Source organism: Scyliorhinus canicula, chromosome 14 (genome assembly GCF_902713615.1).
Source record: "Scyliorhinus canicula chromosome 14, sScyCan1.1, whole genome shotgun sequence".
Lineage (NCBI taxonomy): Eukaryota > Metazoa > Chordata > Chondrichthyes > Carcharhiniformes > Scyliorhinidae > Scyliorhinus > Scyliorhinus canicula.
In genome coordinates this window covers 20,134,589-20,153,944 of record NC_052159.1, presented here as the reverse complement: position 1 = coordinate 20,153,944, position 19,356 = coordinate 20,134,589, and the positions used below count along the sequence as shown (strand labels likewise).

General features: G+C 43.8%; 1 protein-coding gene across 2 annotated transcripts in view; it reads right to left on the bottom strand.

Moving 5' to 3' along the window:
* Positions 1 to 19,356, bottom strand: part of ppp2r3b (protein phosphatase 2, regulatory subunit B'', beta) — a 143,611-nt gene that overhangs the window by 48,912 nt on the left and 75,343 nt on the right. For both annotated transcript variants that reach the window (XM_038818195.1, XM_038818196.1), the window contains 3 exons: positions 18,613 to 18,798; positions 6,759 to 6,862; positions 3,087 to 3,189 (listed from right to left, as the gene is read on the bottom strand). In XM_038818195.1, the coding sequence (XP_038674123.1) occupies positions 3,087 to 3,189; positions 6,759 to 6,862; positions 18,613 to 18,798 (393 nt within the window). The remainder of the gene's footprint in view (positions 1 to 3,086; positions 3,190 to 6,758; positions 6,863 to 18,612; positions 18,799 to 19,356) is intronic.

Sequence of the window (19,356 nt, the reverse complement as noted above, 5' to 3'; positions counted from 1 at the left end):
GGAGACAAGATTAGCCGACTGCTGGCTCACCAGCTGAGAAAGCAGCCAGCCATGAGGGAGATAGCTATAGCAGAGGCAGGCTACTAACCGAACCAAAAAAGGGCAAAGTGATCGAGGCCTCCTCCTAAGGGCTGTACATGTCCGAGCCCCTCAACGGGGACTCGATGATTACAACTGTTCCTCAATGGACTGGACATGCCAATCTTGGGGGATGATAGACAGAGGGGGCTGGAAGCATCACTAGAACTGGGAAAAGTCATGGAGAGCATCGACTCCATGCAGGCGGGGAAGGCGCCGGGACCCGACGCGTTCCTGGCAGACTTCTACAAACAATTTGTGACTACATTGGTCCCACACTAGCAGATGCTCGCAGACTTGATAGCGAGGGGCACCTGCCTCCAACGCTAACACAAGCTACTATATCGCTGATACCCAAAAAGGACAAACACCCAACAGAATGCGAATCATAGACCCAATCGCTGCATTTGCTGCTCAATGCAGACTGGAAAATACTCGCGAAAGACCTGAGCTAAGCGGCTGGAGAACTGCATGCCAGATGTGGTCGCAGAAGACCAGGCGGGCTTTGTTAAGGGGAGACAGCCAACTGCGAACATCAGACAACTGCTGAATGTGATAATGACCCCATCCGGGGAGAAAACACCAGAGGTGATAGTCTCCCTGGACGCAGAAAAGGCCTACAACAGAGTTGAGTGGAAGTATCTCATTGGAGGTACTCGAGGAGTTTGGGCTAGGGACAGGGTTCACCTCATGGTGAAACTCCTGTACAATGCCCCCAAGGCGAGTGTACCGACCAATGCCGCCAGCTCTGAATGCTTCCAGCTGCAGAGGCACAAGGGATGCCTGCTATCCCCGCTCCTATTTGTCCTGGCAATCGAGCTGCTGGCGATTGCCCTCAGAGCAGCGAGAAACTGGAATGCAATCCGAAGAGGAGACAGAGAGCACAGAATCTCGCTCTATGCAGATGACCTGCTCTTCTACATCTCAGACCTGTAAAGCGGCATGGAAAGAATCATGAAGCTCCTGGGAGAGTTTGGAGCTTTCTTGGGCTACAAACTCAGCCTGAGCAAGAGTGAAGTATTCTCTGCGAACCCGAGAGGGAGAGAGGCAGACCTGGAGGCACTACCATTCAAACCAGCCCAAAACAAATTCCACTACCTGGGGATCCAGATAGCCCATGACTGGACACGGATTCACAAGTGGAATCTGACCAGTCTGGTAGAGGAAATGAAAAAGGATCTACAGAGATGGGTTATACTATCGCTCTCCCTGGCGGGGAGGGTACAGATGATCAAGATGAATGTACTGCCCAGGTTCCTCTTCAGGTCCATACCGATTTACATTCCCAAGGCCTTTTCAACTCAATAGAGAAGATGATTATGGCGTTTGCATGTGTGTGGGGGGTGGGCAGAGGGAAACAAGGATGGGGGACACCGATGGTTAGAAACCTTTACATCGAGGACAGACTAGTCACCCTAGAGAGACTGGAGATACCTAACCGAAACAAACTCCGACAACTACAGGTCAGAGATGACAGCTTACCCACAGACCCCTAGAAACACAATGTTAGATGAGCTACTGGCAGTGTGGGAGGGTGGAAACTGCAGGGACCTGTACAAAGAACAAAGAACAATACAGCACAGGAACAGGCCGGATGACTATTAGAAAGGACATGCTTCCCTCTAGACAAAGTACAGAAAAAATGGGAGGAAAATCTAGGGATGGAAAGAGGGTGGGAACTGGAGCGAAGCACAGAGCAGGGCTAACTACACCTCCTCATGCACAAAGCAGACCTAACAAGAACGCGAATGAGCAGGTTCTTCCCGGTGGTGGGAGAACAAATGTAAACCGTGCCAGGGAGGCACAGCCAGCCACACCCACAGTTTTGGACAGTCGTCTGCAAGGCAATGTCCAAGCTGGCAGTGTTGAGGGTGGAGCGATGCCCAAGAGTGGCAGTATTCATGGTATCGGACCAGCCAGATCGATTCATGGGGAAGAGGACCAACGCTCTTCCCTTGGCTTCACTAATCGCCAGGGGGAGAACCCTGCTCGGCTGGCGATCTGAAGCACCACCCACAGGCTGGCGGGCCTGTCAGAATTCTTCCACCCGGAGAAGATCAAGTTCACTATCCAAGGGTCAGAGGATGGCTTCCACAAACACGGAGGCCATTCACCAACTTGTTCCTGAACCCGTTCGAGGCCAACAGCCAACGGAGCGAGGTTAGGGTGGGGGGGACCCTGAAGGAGGGGGTGGGATGTGGATCAATACAGAGGGAAATGTCTTGAATATTGTAACCGAGCATATACTCCTGAATGTACAGTGTATAGAATGTTAAAAATTTAATAAAAACATTTAATACAAGTTACATGCTGCTAATTTCTTCATTTGGAGGTTGAACGATAAATTTGGTATTTTGGTTTACAGCTCCCCCACAGTGCATATCTCCTCAGCTCTGCATTTAAATATAGTCGCGGTTACTCAGTGTGGCTTTATTGACAACAGTTGATGTTGACTCAAATCTTTTAGTAAGTAAATGTAAACAATAAACTAATCCCATGCCACATTTGTTAATGCACATATCTTCCCTGTTCCCAATTTAAATATGTATAAGCTACTCTTACCTTATTTTCTAATTTCTTGGGATTATTGTTTATGTTATATTAGTCAGCTTGGTATCAGCGGCAAATATGACAATTTACTCTTCTCCTCAAGATTCACGCATATTGTGAAATATTCACATATATATCGTGAAATATTAACAGAGGCAGAACAGAATTCTGTTCGTTACTGCTCTTTTCCCATTTGCCATCACCTTAAGCTTATCATTGCTAAATCAGTGTGGTTCACTCAAAAATAATTCAATCTTATTTTAAAAGGAAGTGGCTGAAGAATTTCAAAAAGCAACACGCATGATATAGTTGTCTTCTAGAATATTTCAAGTTGCCCTTCCAAAGAATATGCTCAACACTCTGTTTATTCCTCACAGCATCTGCACTGTGTAGATGAACATTGGTACCATCCCACAAAATGCTTTGAAAAAACAAAAGTTTGAAATAAAATGCACCACCTGTATCAACGGAATGAAGTCCTCTTGCTCTAAGTAATTACATCCAGGCTTTACCAGGAGGCATAGGAATTTAGATGCATCATCATGGCAGTTTTGCAAGATCCTACAATTTTTAAGAAGAAAGATATTTATTTCCAATACTTGGGGGGGCTTTCTATCACATTGCGTGCTACAGTATAATTTTAATCAGTTGACTTCCCACCCTCAAAATTGGAAATCATTTACATGTTTCTCTAACAAGTTTACTCCATTTTTGGTTGGGAAGCTGGATGCTGTCCCACATCACAAATGTGTGCGTACCACATATAGCAAGCATAAATGACAAAAGTTATGTAAAAACAAAATGCAGACCTGCCTTGCTCTCTTTCCAGCCTACTCTTCACATTTCTGTTTACCACAAAACCATTATTTAACTAGTTGGTCTAAAAATGTGTATGCGGCATGTCACTTTGGCCAATTAAGCCCACGAGATAATGTGTAATTTGAATCATCATATTGAGTTTCCCCCGCCAAAGTTAATTTTCAAACGTTTTCAATAAGGGTACATTAACAAGCTTCTTACCCCATCCCTAGATACTCAATGTCAGAATATCAATCTATGATTACAATCAGTGTTATTGAAACTTACCAGTTGGGTTCTATGGATGGTATTTCTAAGTTTCGGATAAAATAGAAATCACTCAATATATTCAATCTATGTCTATTCATGTATCTTTCAATCTTATGGCCCTGTCTTAGTTTGGTGGATTAAAACTATAACGCACGTGGCACTAAGAAAAGGTCCTAAGTCCTAAATTTTATACATGGTTACTTGCAGCTGAAGCAATGGGCAACTCCTAAAATATTCTTTGGTTAGGGAGTAAAAAAAAACATAAGCCCGTCGTTTGCTATATTTCCTATTCATAATTACATGCAAAAGACTAGATACAAAAGGTATACAAGTGCATGAGGATCAGCTAGGATACAAATAAACCTCTCCGCGATGTAGAATGACAAGAGAACGGCCACTTGGAAGACATAATGCGGAACAGCTGGTACTAGAGGGACCCTGGCATGATATCATCTTTCCGAGGGAAGGGAAAAGAATTGTACGGGCAGCACGGTGGCGCTGTGGTTAGCACTGCTGCCTCACAGTGCCGAGGTCCCAGGTTCAATCCCAGCTCTGGGTCACTGTCTATGTGGAGTTTGCACATTCTCCCCGTGTTTGCGTGGGTTTCGCCCCACAACCCAAAAGATGTGCAGGATAGGTGGATTGGCCACGCTAAATTGCCCCTTAATTGGAAAAAATGAATTGGGTACTCTAAATTTATAAAAAAAGACTTAGAGGCTTCCATCCACGAAGGGCCACCAAGGCCGTGAGCGCCACCCCCTCCCTCGCTCCCCCCCTTCCCTCGCTCCCCCCCTTCCCTCGCTCCCCCCCCCCTCGCTCCCCCCCCCCTCGCTCCCCCCCCCCCGCTCCCCCCCCCCCTCGCTCCCCCCCCCCCCCTCGCTCCCCCCCCCCCCTCGCTCCCCCCCCCCCCCCCTCGCTCCCCCCCCCCCCCCCCCCCCCTCGCTCCCCCCCCCCCCCCTGAGATGCCAAGACCAAACTTCACTCTTCCCCAGCCCTCAAGTTGAAATTATCTGGGTCCCCTGCATCTTCCCCTCTGCCCCCGTTGCTCCGGGCATCCTGGAAGGTGAGGTCAACTTGAGCGTTCACCTCCAATTCCCCTTCAGAGTTGAGGGTCACCAGGTTCTAGTTTTATACAGCTGTTGTAAATCACGGCAGTGTGAGATCGCGTCGGCCACCATTGAATATTCAGTGAGGGGAAAGTCCCAACGGGAGGACTTGCTGATGATATTATAATGTATTTAAATGACATTCCCGGCCTCCTGTGGCAGGATTCTTGTTCCACCACCACCGAGGCCTAGAAAATCGGAAAGCCTGATCTCGCTGGCAAGAATCACGTTTCCTGATCCTTGCGTAATGTCCACCCATGTCGCCGTTCTCACTGATGGCTGTCCTGGGCTCAAAATTCTGACCAGAGGGAGAGATTGCTGGAGAAGATGCTGAGAAGATTACATGAGAGAAGAAATACATTCAACTGAAGTGGCGCAAAATCCTAATTTTTCCAAAGGCAAATATCTGTCTGTCAGATATTTATAGATTCTGAAGAGAGACTGACTTTAATCAGAAGTGTGATAGGAGAGTACATTACCTCAAATTGAAGCTGGATTTTGTGTGAACTTCCAAGTAGAATGCTGGTGAGAGCGGTTGAAGAGATGAAGCTTGCAGAGATTTTAAGTCCAAGAGGGCCGTGCTGCTGGAAAACTGTTAAATGATGCGACGGAAATTGAGTGAAGGGACTTTTGAAAAGACACCGGAGACTCGTCGTGGTGTGGCAGGGGAAGGAATCCTGTTGGAAAGCCAGCATACCTGCTGAGTGTGGTGTAATGCATCAAGGTGGTGTGGGACTTTTTGTGGTGCTAATTAGTTAATGAGAAGGCATGTTTTTCTTAGCTTACTGCATTAGTTGCTACTAAATGATGTTCAGATGATGTTGATTTTAGTTTGTTTGTTACAGTAGAAGTCTCAAAACATGAAATCTTGTGCAATTATTTCCACTGGGAAATTCATATATCTTTTTGAAATGATCAATCTCTGTAACATTTTGAGTGGGTTTTGGCTCCGAAACCTGGGGCGAAATTCTCCGACCCCACGCAGGGTCGGAGAATCGCCCTTGCTGCTAAAAATCCCGCCCCCGCCGTGGCAGAAATTCTCCGCCACCCGGGAATTGGCGGGGGCGGGAATCGTGCCACGTCGAGCGGCGAACCCCCTGCGGCGATTCTCCGGCCCGCAATGGGCCGAAGTCCCGCCGCTGGGAGGCCTCTCCCGCCGCCGAGGTTTGAACCACCTCTGGTGGCGGCGGGATCGGCGGCGCGAGCAGGCCCCCGGGGGGGGGGGGGGGGACGCGGGGTGATCGGACCCCGGGGGGTGCCCCCACGATGGCCAGGCCCGCGATCGGGGCCCACCGATCGGGCCAGTGTCGTGGGGGCACTCTTTCTCTTCCGCCGCCGCCACGGCCTACACCATGACGAAGGCGGAAGAGAATAACCCACCGGCGCATACGGGAACCGCCGAAGGCCTTTCGGCCAGCCCCGGGCGTCAAAGTACGTTGGTGCCGGTTTTGGCGCCAGTCGGCGTGGTGCCAACCGCTCCGGCCTGGGTCTAGCCCCCAAAGGTGCGGAGAATTCCGCACCTTTGGGGAGGCCTGGCGCCGGAGCTGTTGGCGCCACTCCGCTACGCCGGGACCCCCCGCTCCGCCGGGTAGGAGAGAATCCCGCCCCTCATGACTGAAAGTTAAAGTCCCAGAATTTTTCCTCTTCAATATAGTTTAATTTCAAATAAAAAATCTTCCACAGAAGCGAAGAAAATAGCACTGGTGGTTCTACAATTTTAGTTTACTTGTGTGACCTCAGTCTTGAAGCTCTACCTTCAGCGCCTATACTTCATCCTATTTGCTGTTGCACTAAAATCATAAACTTATGAAAATGAATTTGGTATCTGGTGTGGTGGTGTTGCCCCACCCCCTTTCTAATTAACTCAAATCTAAATTCAACTTTGTTCACTAAAAGGAAGTAACAAGCCCAGTCGCTACTCAGAATGAAACAACATGCGAGAGAATAAACACTTACTTTCTCCACATTGCGACAAACTTGTGAACAGAGACATATCCTGTTCTTTCTCCACCAGCAGCACAAAACAACGGGGCTTTCCAATACAGAGGGCAGTCACAAACCTGTCAAACAAGACAAATCATAAGCTAATCATTTAACCTAGAACCTTAATTGATAGCTACAGAAAGGTTATGTTGGTTAAAGTGAAACAAATAGTAATGCAACAAAAACAAAATAAAAAAAAATGATTACTGAGCAGGCGCAACAGAACCTGCGGGAAAACAAGATTTTAGGTCTTGGACAATTCCTCGCAACTATTACAGGTTAACAGCATTCAAAAATAATGGAGCAGAAAAAGTGAAGAGGGAGGCAAGGAACTCAAAGTAGACAGTAATTGATTTGATGGATGATCGGAAATGTGTGGGTGTTCAAAACCCATGTTAGCAACTGGAAATTCAAACTCAATTCATTATATAATTCTGGAATATAAAGCTAGTATGAGTAATGCTGACCAGTAAGCCATTGGATTGTCAGTAAAAACCCATCTGGCTCACAAATTTTCTTTAGGGAAATAAATCAGCTGTCCTTAGCCAGTCTGGCCAAGCTGAATCCAGACCTACAGCAACGTGGTGATACTTAAACTGCCTACGGATATGGCTGAGAGGCTTGCATTGAGATTCACGATGCCGGAACGTCTCGAGAGTTGAATCTCGCATTGTGATCTGGATCGTGCTCTCGCTGGACAAGATTCAGGCGGCACACATTTAAATGAACCATTAGGCTCATTTAAATGTGACAATAAATACCAATTGATATGTGCTTGCTCAATTCAGCCAGGGCACAGGATTCACCGGCCTCGGCAGCGAGGCTTCAACTGTTTGATACTGGTTCATAAAGTCGTGAACCAGTCATGATGGTACCCCGGAGTCTCGCTTGGGGGGGGATTGCACCCTGATCCAGCTCGGCAGTGCAGGAAATGACTTGATGGGGAGTCCCTTGTAGAGGCCTAAAAAAAATGCGATGGAGGCAGAATGGTGGCACAGTGGTTAGCACTGCTACCTCACAATATCGGGGACCCGGGTTCAATTCAGCCTTGGGTGACTGCCTGTCTGGAGTTTGCACTTCTTCTCAATGTCTGCATGGGTTTCCTCCCACAGTCCAAAGAAGTTAAGGTTAGGTGGATTGGTCATCCTAAATTGCCCTTTAGTGTGCAGGGATGTGCAAGCTAGATATGGTTACGGGAATAGGGCGGGGGAGTGGGCCTCGGTCGTGTCTTCTTTCAGAGGGTTGGTGCAGATGCGATGGACTGAATGGCCTCCTTCTGCATTGTAGGAATTCTATGGTTCTAAAGTGCTGTTGAACACAGAGTCTTTCTTGGAGCTGCAGGAGCAAAGAAATATTGGGACTTTAAAAGACATTAAGGTAGATAGGTCTCCTGGGCCGGATGGGATTTACCACAGAATACTGAGGGAAGTAAGGGAGGAAATTGCTGGGGCCTTGACTGACATCTTTTTATCCTCATTGGCTACAGGCGAGATCCCAGATGACTGGAGAATAGTTAATGTGGTACTGCTGTTTAAGAAAGGTTAGCAGGAATAATACTGGAAACTGTAGGCGGGTGAGCCTAATGTCGATAGTAGGTAAATTATTGGAGAGAATTCTCAGGGACAGGATTTATACTAATTTGGAAACAAATAGACTCATTACTGATGGACAGCATGGCTTTGTGAAGGGGAGGCCGCGCCTCATTAACTTGATCGAGTTTTTTGCGGAGATGACAAAGATGATTGATGAGGAGAGACCCATGAATGTTGCTTACATGGACTTCAGTAAAGCCATTGACAAGGTGCCTCATGTCAGACTGATACAAAAGGTGAAGTCACACGGGATCAGAGGTGAGGTGGCAAGATGGATACAGAACTGGCTCGGTCACAGAAGGCAAGGGTAGCTGTTGAAGGGGGTTTTTCCTGAATGGAAGGTTGTGACTAGTGATGTTCCACAGGGATCTGTGCTGGGGTCTTTGTTGTTTGGAGTATACATAAACGATTTGGAGGAAAATGTAGCTGGTCTGATCAGTAAGTTCGCAGATGACACCAAGGTTGGTGGAGTGACAGATAGTGTTGAGGATTGTCAAGAGGGCAGGGGATTGTCAGAGGATACAGCAGGACATAGATAGGTTGGAGACTTGGACAGATAAATGGCATATGGGAGTTTAATCCGAACCAATATGAGATAATGCATTTTGGTCCATCTAAAAGAGGGGAAATATACCGTAAATGGCAAAATTCTTAGGAATATAGAAAGTCAGAGAGATAGAACAGTACAGCACAGAACAGGCCCTTCGGCCCTCGATGTTGTGCCGAGCAATGATCACCCTACTCAAACTCACGTATCCACCCTATATCCGTAACCCAACCCCCCCCCCCCCCCCCCCCCCCCCCCCCCCCGCAACCTTACTTTTTAGGACACTACGGGCAATTTAGCATGGCTAATCCACCTAACCCGCACATCTTTAGACTGTGGGAGGAAACCGGAGCAAACCCACGCACACACGGGGAGGACTTGCAGACTCCGCACAGACAGTGACCCAGCCGGGAACCGAACCTGGGACCCTGGAGCTGTGAAGCATTTATGCTAACCACCATGCTACCGTGCTGCCCTTCTGGGCATGCAGGTCTGCATATCTTTGAAAGTGGCAACACAAGTAGACAAGGTAGTCAAGAAAGCATATGGATTGCTTGCCTTCATTGGCTGAGGTATCGAGTATAAAAACTGGCAAGTCGCTACAGTTGTATAGAACCTTGGTGAGGCCGCACTTGGAATATTGCACACAATTCTGGTCGCCATGGTACTAGAAGGATGTGGAGGTTTTCGAGAGGGTGCAGAGGAGGTTTACCAAGATGTTGCCTGGACTGGAAGGTGTTAGCTATGCGGATAGGCTGAATAGACTCGGACTGTTTTCATTAGAAAGATGGAGGTTGAGAGGTGACCTGAGAAGAGGTCTACAAGATTATGAGGGGTTAGAGTGGATGGGCAGGCACTCTTTTTCTTAGGATTGGGGGGGGGGGGGGTCAGTCACCAAGGAGCATAGGTTTAAGGTCCATGAGGCAAAGTTTAGAGCAGATATACGAGACAGGTTTTGTATGCAGAGAGTGGTGAATGCCTGGAATGCGTTGCCAGGGGTGGTTGTGGAAGCAGATACATTAATGGCGTTCAAAAGGCAAATACATGGACAGGATGGGTGTAGAGGATACGGCACAATGAAGTTCTGAGGGTTTTGGCCAAGGTTGGTATCATGACCGGTGTTATATTAAGTGATAGTAGTATGTCGTTACTCTTTTGCTTACTTCCAGAATGGTCTGATGGTTGTAGTTCAGTAAAACTATCAGTCTTCAAATTAAGCAAATAACATTTAGTGAATAACGGTTACAAATATCTATGAGTTTGTTCGTTCTTCTACAACTAAAACTGGCGATTAAAGAATAAGTATAAATAATGTTTAACTACACGCGCCAACTAAGCTATATCTCCAACACTGCTCACTAGTCACTCCTGATACGAAGAGGCAGGAATCTCCTCCGAGTATAGTTTATATACATGGATCTGGTGCGGCCATCTAGTGGTTGTCGAGCACTACAATACAAATGTTAACCCCTTACATACCAGCAGATATACAGTCACTACATGCCCCCTTTTTCTTTAAATAAACATTTTCTATGCTACAGAGAAAATTGTATAACAAGATAAGTATAAATCATGAGATGTAAATCTGTAGATGCAAAAATTGAGTAATGACTACACACAATAATACAATATTTTATAAGCTCAGTGTGTTTGGTTTTCTTCATCGTTGTGTCCATCTTCTGAACTGGCGAGGTGGTGAATCTGAAACTTTGAATCTTGTGCATGCCATCCAATTTTCTGGTATGCAGCAGATTGTCACAAAATATTGAGTCAGTGAAGTTTAAATTTGGAAAAATTGGTTTGGTGAAGCCTAATTTTCTGTAAAGCACGTCTGTTACTTCGAAAATTGTGCCTTCCGCCGATTTTACTATGTAGGAACGTGGAGCTGCTTGCCTAATGATTGTAGCTGGAGCAGACAGACCATCCTCTTTCTGGATTTTTGATTCAGACAAGGTAATCCTTTGTCAGTGGTTCCAGTTGAGCTTTATGTTGGTCATAGTACGATCTTTGTTTTGAACGTTGTTCTTCAATCTTCTTCAGAACAGCAAATGGTCTAGATTCTGCAGTCTGATTTAAGGTAGTTCTGAGATCCCCGTTAAGTAACATTTGAGCCAGCGAGAGTCCTGAAGATAGTGGTATAGCTTTATAAGATAACAAAGCAAGATGGATATTTTACATTGAGTCATTTGCTTTACTAATCAACTGTTTGACTACGTGAACACCGTTCTCTATCTTGCCATTGGACGGAGGGTAGTGAGGATTGGATGCCACATGAAGTTATATTTTGTCAAGAATTATGAACATTCCAAACTTGCAAAACATGGACCATTGGCCGACATTATAGTATCCGGTATTCCATGCCGTCAGGTCTGGAAGTTTCATAACTTCTGGATAGTTAGAATAATAATCCACTATCAAGACCTAATCTTGACCAATTGAATGGAAAAGGTCAATCCCTACTTTGGTCCAAGAAGATGTGATCGGTTCATGCTGCTGAAGGGTCTCCTTGCATTGGACAGGTTGGTGTCTTTGACAGCTTTCACAGGTTTATGTCAGTGATGTCGCTGTTTATTCCCAGCCAGTAGACTGCCTGTTGCACTCTTCTTTTACAGTTTCGATACGGAGGTGTCCCTCGTGAATCTTTTCAAGAATGTCGGAATGAAGACATTGTGGGATAACAATTTGGACAAGTCTCAATAGAAGACCATCAAGTATTGTCAAATCAGATTGTATGTTATGGTATTGAGGACAACCCCCCTTCGACCAGCCATGTTGAAAAGGATGCATGAGGGCAGCACGGTGGCCTAGTGGTTAGCACAGCTGCCTCACGGCGCTGAGGTCCCAGGTTCGATCGCAGCTCTGGGTCACTGTCCGTGTGGAGTTTGCACATTCTCCCCGTGTCTGCGTGGGTTTCGCCCCCACAATCCAAAAATGTGCAGAGTAGGTGGATTGGCCACACTAAACAATTGGATAACCTAAATTTATATTAAAAAAAAGAAAGGATACATGACCCTCTGAAGTGTAGCGTCCTTTTTCGTTTCTGACTAAATTAATTGCAGATTTTCATCTGATACAGGTTGAGCCTGAGCTTCTATATCGCGTATAAATTCCATCGGTGTGCTATCTGTTGCAATGGAACGTGTCTACAATAATTAACTCTTTCCCAGGTGTAGAAATTAAGTTGAAATCATACCTTTGTATTTCATCATTATTCACTGAAGTCTGGGCGTCATATCGTTTAGATCTTTGTCAATGATGTGGAGCAACGGCCTGTGATCCGTCTCAAATGTGAAGATTGGGAGTCCATAGACAATCATGGAATTAGAGTATTCCTGTCAATAGACCTCAACATTCCTCATCAATTTGTGCGTATCTGCATTCTGTTGCTGTCATTGCTCTCAAAGCATATGCTATAGAAATCCGATCAGAATGTTCATCTTGTTGTAAGAGAACTGTGCCTATCCCATCCTGACTTGCATCAGTGGATATTTTGGTTGCTCTTTTCGGATCGAAGAAAGAGAGTATCAGTGCAGTCATAAGTTGTGCATTAAGATCTGTCCATTCCTTTTGATGGCTGTGTCCATTCAAAGGTAGTAGATTTTCTGATAAAATTTCTCAATGCTGTTTTTCTTGCTGACAAGTTGGAGATAAATTTGCCAAGAAAATTGACGAAGCCCAAAAATCTGAGAACAGCTTTCTTGTCTTCTGGAATTTTCAGGTTTTGAATTGCGGCTATCTTACCATCATCAGGTCTGACACCTTGATGAGAAATGGTATCGCCCAAGAATTTCAGTGAAGACTGTGCAGCAAAGGTACACTTAGCTTGATTCAGTTTGAATCCAATTTGTTGATGCATTCGAAAGTCATCTGGTTGTGGACCAAATGATGTTGTCAATATACACCGTCAGACCTTCAATTCCTTCTGTCATTTGCTACATGATCCTGTGGAATATCTCAGATGCTGATATACCAAACGGCATATGGTTGAAGCAAAATTGTCCAAAGGGCATGTTAAAAGTACATAGCAATCTGCTCAAGTCGTCTAATTGCAGTTGCCAAAATCCCTGTGATGCGACTAACTTCATGAAGTTGTGTGCATTCACCATCTCACTTGCGATTTCTTTGCGCTTTGGTATGGGATAGTGTTCCCTTCTATTTTTTTTAATATAAATGTTTTTTATTGGGTTTTTGAACAAAGTATATTTACCGTTATGTACACAGGATAAGAGACATATATACATATACATACACACATATATAGAAGAGAAGGGCACACCCAAACATACCAAAGAAAAGAAAATAGTAAATAATAAAAAAAAATACAATAAAATATTGAGATCTTTAGGATCAATGCAGATGTGAAGATCACCGGACTTTTTTTTAAACGCAAACGAATGAGCTCACCCAGTCAGTCGGTCGTGTGACTCAGGATTTAATACCTTGGGGTTTGAAGTCGGTCAAGTTGTTGTTTTAACCTTTCTCGCAAAGGCACAGGAATCCTCCTAGGCGGATGAATAACTGGCTTGGCATCCTTCCGGAATAAATTTTATACAGGAACGGTAATGTGCCCATGCATCTGAATACATCAGGGCACTGATTTAAGATGTGTTGGATTTCTTCAACCTAACTTGGTGTAAATTGAGTTGCTGTGTATATACATTGCACAAGCTGCACGTCTTTCCATGCTTGTGCTCCTAAAAGTGAAAATTTATCATTATTTACGATTTCAAATCTTAAGAGTTTCTTGATTTTTGTTTGTTTGAGACTTTCAAATGGCATGATCCTATTGAAGAGATCAGGTTGCCATTATAGTTCTTCAGTCTACAAGCTGCTGGAAGTTATCTCAGATTCTTCTTGAATCTTATGGAGCCAGTCTTGACAATAGATTTGCTGAAGCTCCTGTGTCAAGTTTAAACAAAATAGGACAGTTGTTAACTTGAACGACAGAATTCCATTTATTGTTGGTGTTGACAGAATTGACTTGCTGAGGATTGCTTGGCTTTCCTTCAGGTTCCTCACATCTTCCCATCATTCCCACAAAAAATGTATTTGGTGAATAATTGTCATTGTCTGACGAAAAATTATCTTCGGTTTCTTTCTCTGTTGAATCCATACTCCAAATGTTGATGTTCCTGTATTTTTGTTTAGGAGTTTGAAATTGTACAGTAGATCTACACTGCAAAGCATGATTAATTTTTCCACACTTAGCTGGACATGAGCTGGACATTTCCTCTTTAAATGGGTGGCACTGCATCTATAACACATCATGTTGTCGACGTTTTGACGCACGAGACACTTCGCGCATGCGCAGACCGGTTCTCTTCCATCTCGCATTTTCTGAAGTAGTGCGCATGTGCAGGGTTCGAGGGCGTGTGCGCAAGATGGCTGCCGTCCGAAACGTGCATCTTCATCGATTGCAACACCATTTTTACACTCAACCACGTGGTGGATTTTCGCACCTTTTTTTAACGGTTATAATATTCATTGTATTGATTCTTACTCTGCTCATGTGCTAGGCTTTTTATATGGCTAATTGTAACATTAGGTCTTGCTGTCTTAAAAGCCTTTCTCTTAAATTATCATTTATGCTATATACAATCTGATCACGGATTTACCAGTCATGCATTGCTGCAAAATTGCAAGATTGAGTTAGGAGTTTCAAATCTGTGACAAAGCTTATAAATGATTCCCTTGTTTTCTGCAGTCTTTTGTTGAATATGAAACATTCAAATATTTCATTTGTTTGTATCTTGCAGTGGTCATCAAAATTACTTAATATTACTTCGAGTTTGGTTTTGTCCTGACCTTCAGAGCATTGAAATTAATTATATATTTCAATTGCATGCTGTCCTGCCATTGATAGAAGCAAAGCAATGCAATTTTTCTAGCATCAGCTACTGAAATCAGTAGCTTCTAAGTAGATTTGAAATTGTTGCTTAAACAGTTTCCAATTAGAGTTTAAATTACCAGTAGTCTTGAGGTGACATGAAGCTTGTGCATGGTCCATCGAGGTGATTTTCTGCAAAGGATCCGTTTGCGGTGAGGCTTCCCCAGTTAAATAGCCGATACTAATTTTGTCTTTTCTTGATCTTCCTTAATCTATCTAGCTCGTTTTTTCGAAGCCAAATCCTGGTACCAAGCGATTTTATGTGCTGGCAATATGTTGTTACTCTTTTGCTTACTTCCAGAATGGTCTGATGGTTGTAGTTCAGTAAAACTAATCAGTCTTCAAATTAAGCAAATAACATTTATTGAATAACGGATATAAGTATCTGAGTTTATTCACTCTTCTACAACTATAATTGATGATTAATTAAGAATAAGTATAAATAATGTTTAAACACACGTGCCAACCAAGCTATATCTCGAACACTCTGCTCACTGGTCACTCCTGTTAAGAGGAGGTGGGAACCTTCTCGAAGTGTAGTTTATATACATGGATGTGGTGCTGCCATCTAGTGGTTGTCGAGCAGTATAATAGATGTTAACCCCTTACATACCAGCAGATATACAGATCACTACAACGGAGGGCTTGGAGGGCCGAAGGGCCTGTTCCTGTTCTTTGTTCTCAAGGCCAATTAGGGATGGACAATAAATGCTGGTCCACGCAGTGATGCCCACACCTTATGAAAAGCAGTAGCAAAATTTGAAACATGGTTTTCTCCCCATTTTTGGCACCGTTTTGTCATATGGAACATGAATTGTTAAATACAAAATATCAAAATCCAATAAAAACCATTTTTAAAAAACAGGACAGAATCAGATGAAGCGTAAACAGTAAGAGATGGCGGAGTATACACAAATCATTTGTTCATTGTTTCATCTTTGTCAATTGTACTTTTTATGTTCTGACACCCAATAGGATATATACGAAGAAACACAAAAAAATATATAAAATACAGATGATAGGTCTCATGCTGACACCACCTACACAAAATGCATCCTCATATGCAAAGGCCCACATCAACTATACCTCACATAATGGCACAGGCACTACCCACAATTCAAACTTCATTCAACATGTAAATCAGACCATCTTCAGTTTCTGCCTCGAACGGACATGCTTTTCCCCATTGATTTAAAACCAGACGAGAGGTAAAGAACAGTGGCGCTGAAGCGAGGTGACTTCTTGCAAGCTGTGCCCAGCATGACCTCTAATTCTATCTTTTACTCTCATTCTACGCTTCTAAAATTTCATTCCAACTCTTTTAAACTCTCTAACAATGTTCCTCGTATTAAGTTGATCCTTTTCTCTACACCCTAGCTATGACTGTAACATTATATTCTTCAGTCTCTCCTTCCTTCCCTATGTACGGTATGCATTGTTTGTACAGCATGCAAGAAACAATAATTTTCACTCTATACTAATACATGTGACAATAATAAATCAAATCAAAATCAAAAAGCTACAATGAGCAAACCTGGTGATTTGCCTCAGCAGGTGACGTGGATGTGAATTGAAGTTATGCATAAGGCAGAAGATTTGCACAATCATTTAGTACGGTTGGAATTCTACTGTTAAGTTGCTCAGTTCAGGACGGCATGGTGGTGCAGTGGTTAGCACTGCTGTCTCATGGAACCAAGGACCCGGGTTCGATCCTGGCCCCGGGTTATTGTCTGTGTGGAGTTTGCACATTCTCCCAAAGTTTGTGTGGGTCTCACCCCCAAAGATGTGGTTAGGTGGATAGGGCATGCTAAATTGCCCCTTAATTGGAAAAAAAAATGATTGGGTACTCTAAATTTATATTTTAAAAAAGTTGCTCACTGTTCATCTTTTGAGTTTATCATTTCAGAGAGGCTTAATCACCCTTAATAATGAATAAACTTAATTTCCCCTTAATCCTAGTCCTCTCGATTTCATAGAATCTTTATTACAATGCAGAAGGCCAATCAGCCCATCGAGTCTGCACCGTTCCCTTCAAAGAACATCCGACCCATACCCACTCTGCTGTCTACACCGCCCTATTTCCGTAAACTAACCTACACATATAATAATAATCGCTTATTGTCACAAGTAGGCTTCAGTGAAGTCACTGTGAAAAGCCGCTGGTCCCCACATTACCGCGCCTGTTCGGGGAGGCCGGTACAGGAATTGAACCATCTCTGCTGCTTTGTTCTGCATTGCAAGCCAGCTGTTTAGCCCACTGTGCTAAACCAGTCCCTATCATCCATGGACAAGAAGAGGCAATTTATCATGGCCTACCTAACCCGCACATATTTGGATTGTGGGAGGAAACCAGAGCACGCGGAGGAAATCCACGTGGACATGGGGAGAACATACAAATTCCAAAATCCATATATGCTAGCAGATAACTGGTTTAGGTCACCAATTAATTAAAAAAATTGCATTTTGGTGTTTCCACAGTTCTGGCTGTATTACAGGAGGCGTGTGATCACGCTATAGAGGCTACAGAAAAGATTTACGAGAATGTTGCCAGGACTGGAAATGTTTGGCTATGAGGAATGATTGGATGGGGGAAGCGACGAGGAGTTTAACTGAGGTGAATAGTTACAGGTGGACAGAATAAAAAGGACCTGATCTTCTCAGCAGTTGACAAAGAATTAGAGGGGAGTTAAAGAGAAAATCTTTCTCCCAGAGGACTACAAGAGCATGAAACTCCCCAACTGAAAGGGTGGTAAAGGCATAAGCTCTCCTTGTAATTAAGAAGCACTTGAATATGCACTTAAGCACCGTAGCCTACATGGCTACAGAGCAAGAGCTGGGTTAGGTTAGATAGTTCTTTTTTGGCCAACGCAAACAGAATGGGCCGAGCGGTCTACTTCCATGTCATAAATTTCTATGATTCTGTAGGAGGGTAGAAATAGACAACACCAAGCTCTCTTGTATGGACTGGTAGGCGATGCAATCCATTAAAGGATTGCGCAAAATTACAATGCAAAATTACAGCAACTATCAAGATCGGTTCTTGGAAAGTCCAGCACAAAATATTAAACAAGCTCAATAAGTTGACTCAGCTCTATTAAACAAACTGACTAGGCATTACCAGATGTCTGAACCTGAACGCGGAGGGAGAAATCTATATTGTAAATTTTTGACAACCAGTTTATTCATTAATTTGCTGGGGATGGACAGGTTTGCTTTTTTCTCCCCAATTAATACAAGGGAAAATCTGACAACAGAAGTGAAGTAAGGGAGGTTGCCAGCCACCATTAAAAGTCACAATAAACTAATTCTCCTGTACTGAAAATAGTGTGGCTCTCTCACAAATTACTGGTATTAAACTAATTAGTATTGGCCCTCAAAATATCTCTCACCATCTGTCAAAGACTTTGGGTGGGCAGCACAATTGCTCCACTCTACAATCTGTTTGAAGTACTCAAAAGGTTCCCCTATAAGTTTTTAGTAGGAAAGATTACAAATGACTATAATACATGGGAATGAATGGGAGGAGGAAAGAGGACACTGAATAATTTGAATCCAATCCAAAAACTAAATTGCATCAACAAACTAAAAAGTAGGTTATATGGTTTAGCACCGTGGGCTAAATAGCTGGCTTGCAATGCAGAACAATGCCAGCAGCACGGGTTGAATTCCTGATGAGGCGACTAGGGGCTTTTCACAGTAACTTCATTGAAGCCTACTGGTGACAATAAGAGATTATTATTACTTTCCTCATATCCAACCAATATTACAAAACTACACAAAAGAAGTGGAAAATGTACTTACCTTTGCAATTTTTCCCATGTCTTCCAGAGTTGCTCTTTCATTTTCAAATTGTGTGTAGGCATCTTCTATCCTGGCAATAACTGCATCTACATTCAGGGTTCTTTTTGGGCAACCTTGAGGAAAATAAAACTTTGGAATGCACTCACTTAGTGCTGGAGGCAAGAGGTTCTCTTTCTTTGCTTGAACCTGCAAGAAACAGATACAAGACAATTTAGCTTAAAAACACATGCAATTAGGAAAGTCAGTCCTCAAATTTGTTATTTTCACAGACTATGAACAATCGAGTATCTAATGGATTTTAGGGTTGGTTAGCGGCTGGTTCACAATGTGGAGAGACGCCAACAGTGCAGGTTCAGTTCCCGTATTGGCTGAGACCAATTAGGAAGGCCCTGCCTTCTCAACCTTGCCCCTCATCTTGACCCCTCAGGTTAAATCACCACCAGTCCTCAAAGGGGAGAGCAGCTTATAGTCCTCTGGACTGTCGCGACATTTACACTTAATCTTCAGAAGTTCTGCATAAATATTCACTAGTAAATATTGGTTCCGTGTAGTTATATTCTATTTCACAGTCTGAAATTTGTGGGTTCAACTCTATTCCGGAGCCTGCAGCATAAACTCTTTATGAGTCAGTGAGGTAGAGCAAGTGCAGCATTGTCAGATGTGCTGTCAGATGAAATTCTAATCTGTGTCGCCATCTGCCAACATAAATATCCCATGGCACAATTCAAAGAAAAGCAGCCATGT